At 37.1% G+C, this 976-nt stretch overlaps 1 protein-coding gene across 1 annotated transcript in view; it reads right to left on the bottom strand.

Moving 5' to 3' along the window:
- The window catches only part of LOC147818094 (uncharacterized), a 4,895-nt gene that overhangs the window by 3,091 nt on the left and 828 nt on the right, over window positions 1-976 (bottom strand). The window contains exon 2 of the mRNA XM_087178695.1: window positions 901-961. Coding sequence (XP_087034821.1) covers window positions 901-961 — 61 coding nt within the window. The remainder of the gene's footprint in view (window positions 1-900; window positions 962-976) is intronic.

The following is a 976-nucleotide window of genomic DNA, read 5'->3' as shown; positions in this document are numbered from 1 at the left end:
CAGTAAAGGCATATGTCGCGCTGTCCAGCAGGCTGAGCCAAATATGTCTAGTGGTCCACACTTCCAGTAAATGTTGACTTAAGTGTTGTACACAGAACAGTGAAGCACAATATTCCCGCCTTGAACAGGCTGTGTAAAAAGGTTCTTGACATTAACACTAGTTAGATGTGTGGATCTGCATTAACCTTGGCTAATCCGTGGATGGGGTGGGTTGGCCATAAAAATGAACATTCTGATTAATAAGGGATGGATGGATCGAATGATATAATGAGGAACATAGTAATTACATTCTGTACAATTTTGTACATTATGCTTTGTTGGCATGCAAATTATACAGGCACCGAGAGTTTATTCCAGACCCAGATTTTATTTGACTACCTGTTTGTTTGACTACTTGTCAGATTATATTGTGGGAATGACCATTGGTGCTTTCATAAAACATTCACACAATGAGATTTTTGATAAATAATCATCAAAAATGTCTATATAATGACTAAGTGGGTAAAGGCAAATAATAGAAGAGCTATAACAGTCTGGTGAGTTCACAAAACGACATCATTTTACTGTAATGCAGCCAGAGACAAAAGACAATACTTGTGTCATATCACGATATTACCATATACAAAAGCCCACACTTCATCACGATATTGCTATAATATCCATATATTGCTCAGCCCTAAACTGACACTACTGGATTTTATTTGAAGAATTTTGGTGCTGTGAAATACTGTAAAGTTATGATCAAAGATTCTATAACATATTGCGATATAAATTGTTTAAAATATTTTTCACCACAACTTTAGTGTCAATGAAACAACTTTTGATCATATAATAATTGTTATCTCTGCTCTCTCCCTGATGCTGGTGTTAGGTCCATTGCTGCAACTCAGTCCATCCAACCTGGCAAAACCGTTGATGTCCACATACAGTAACATTTGCTGCGTCCTTACGTCAACAGCTACTGGATGGGACAGGA

Source organism: Seriola lalandi, unplaced genomic scaffold, assembly GCF_002814215.2.
Source record: "Seriola lalandi dorsalis isolate HSWRI2012SDOR001 ecotype SW California unplaced genomic scaffold, Sedor1 jcf7180002054695, whole genome shotgun sequence".
NCBI lineage: Eukaryota > Metazoa > Chordata > Actinopteri > Carangiformes > Carangidae > Seriola > Seriola lalandi.
This window is presented reverse-complemented; position numbering and strand designations above follow the sequence as displayed.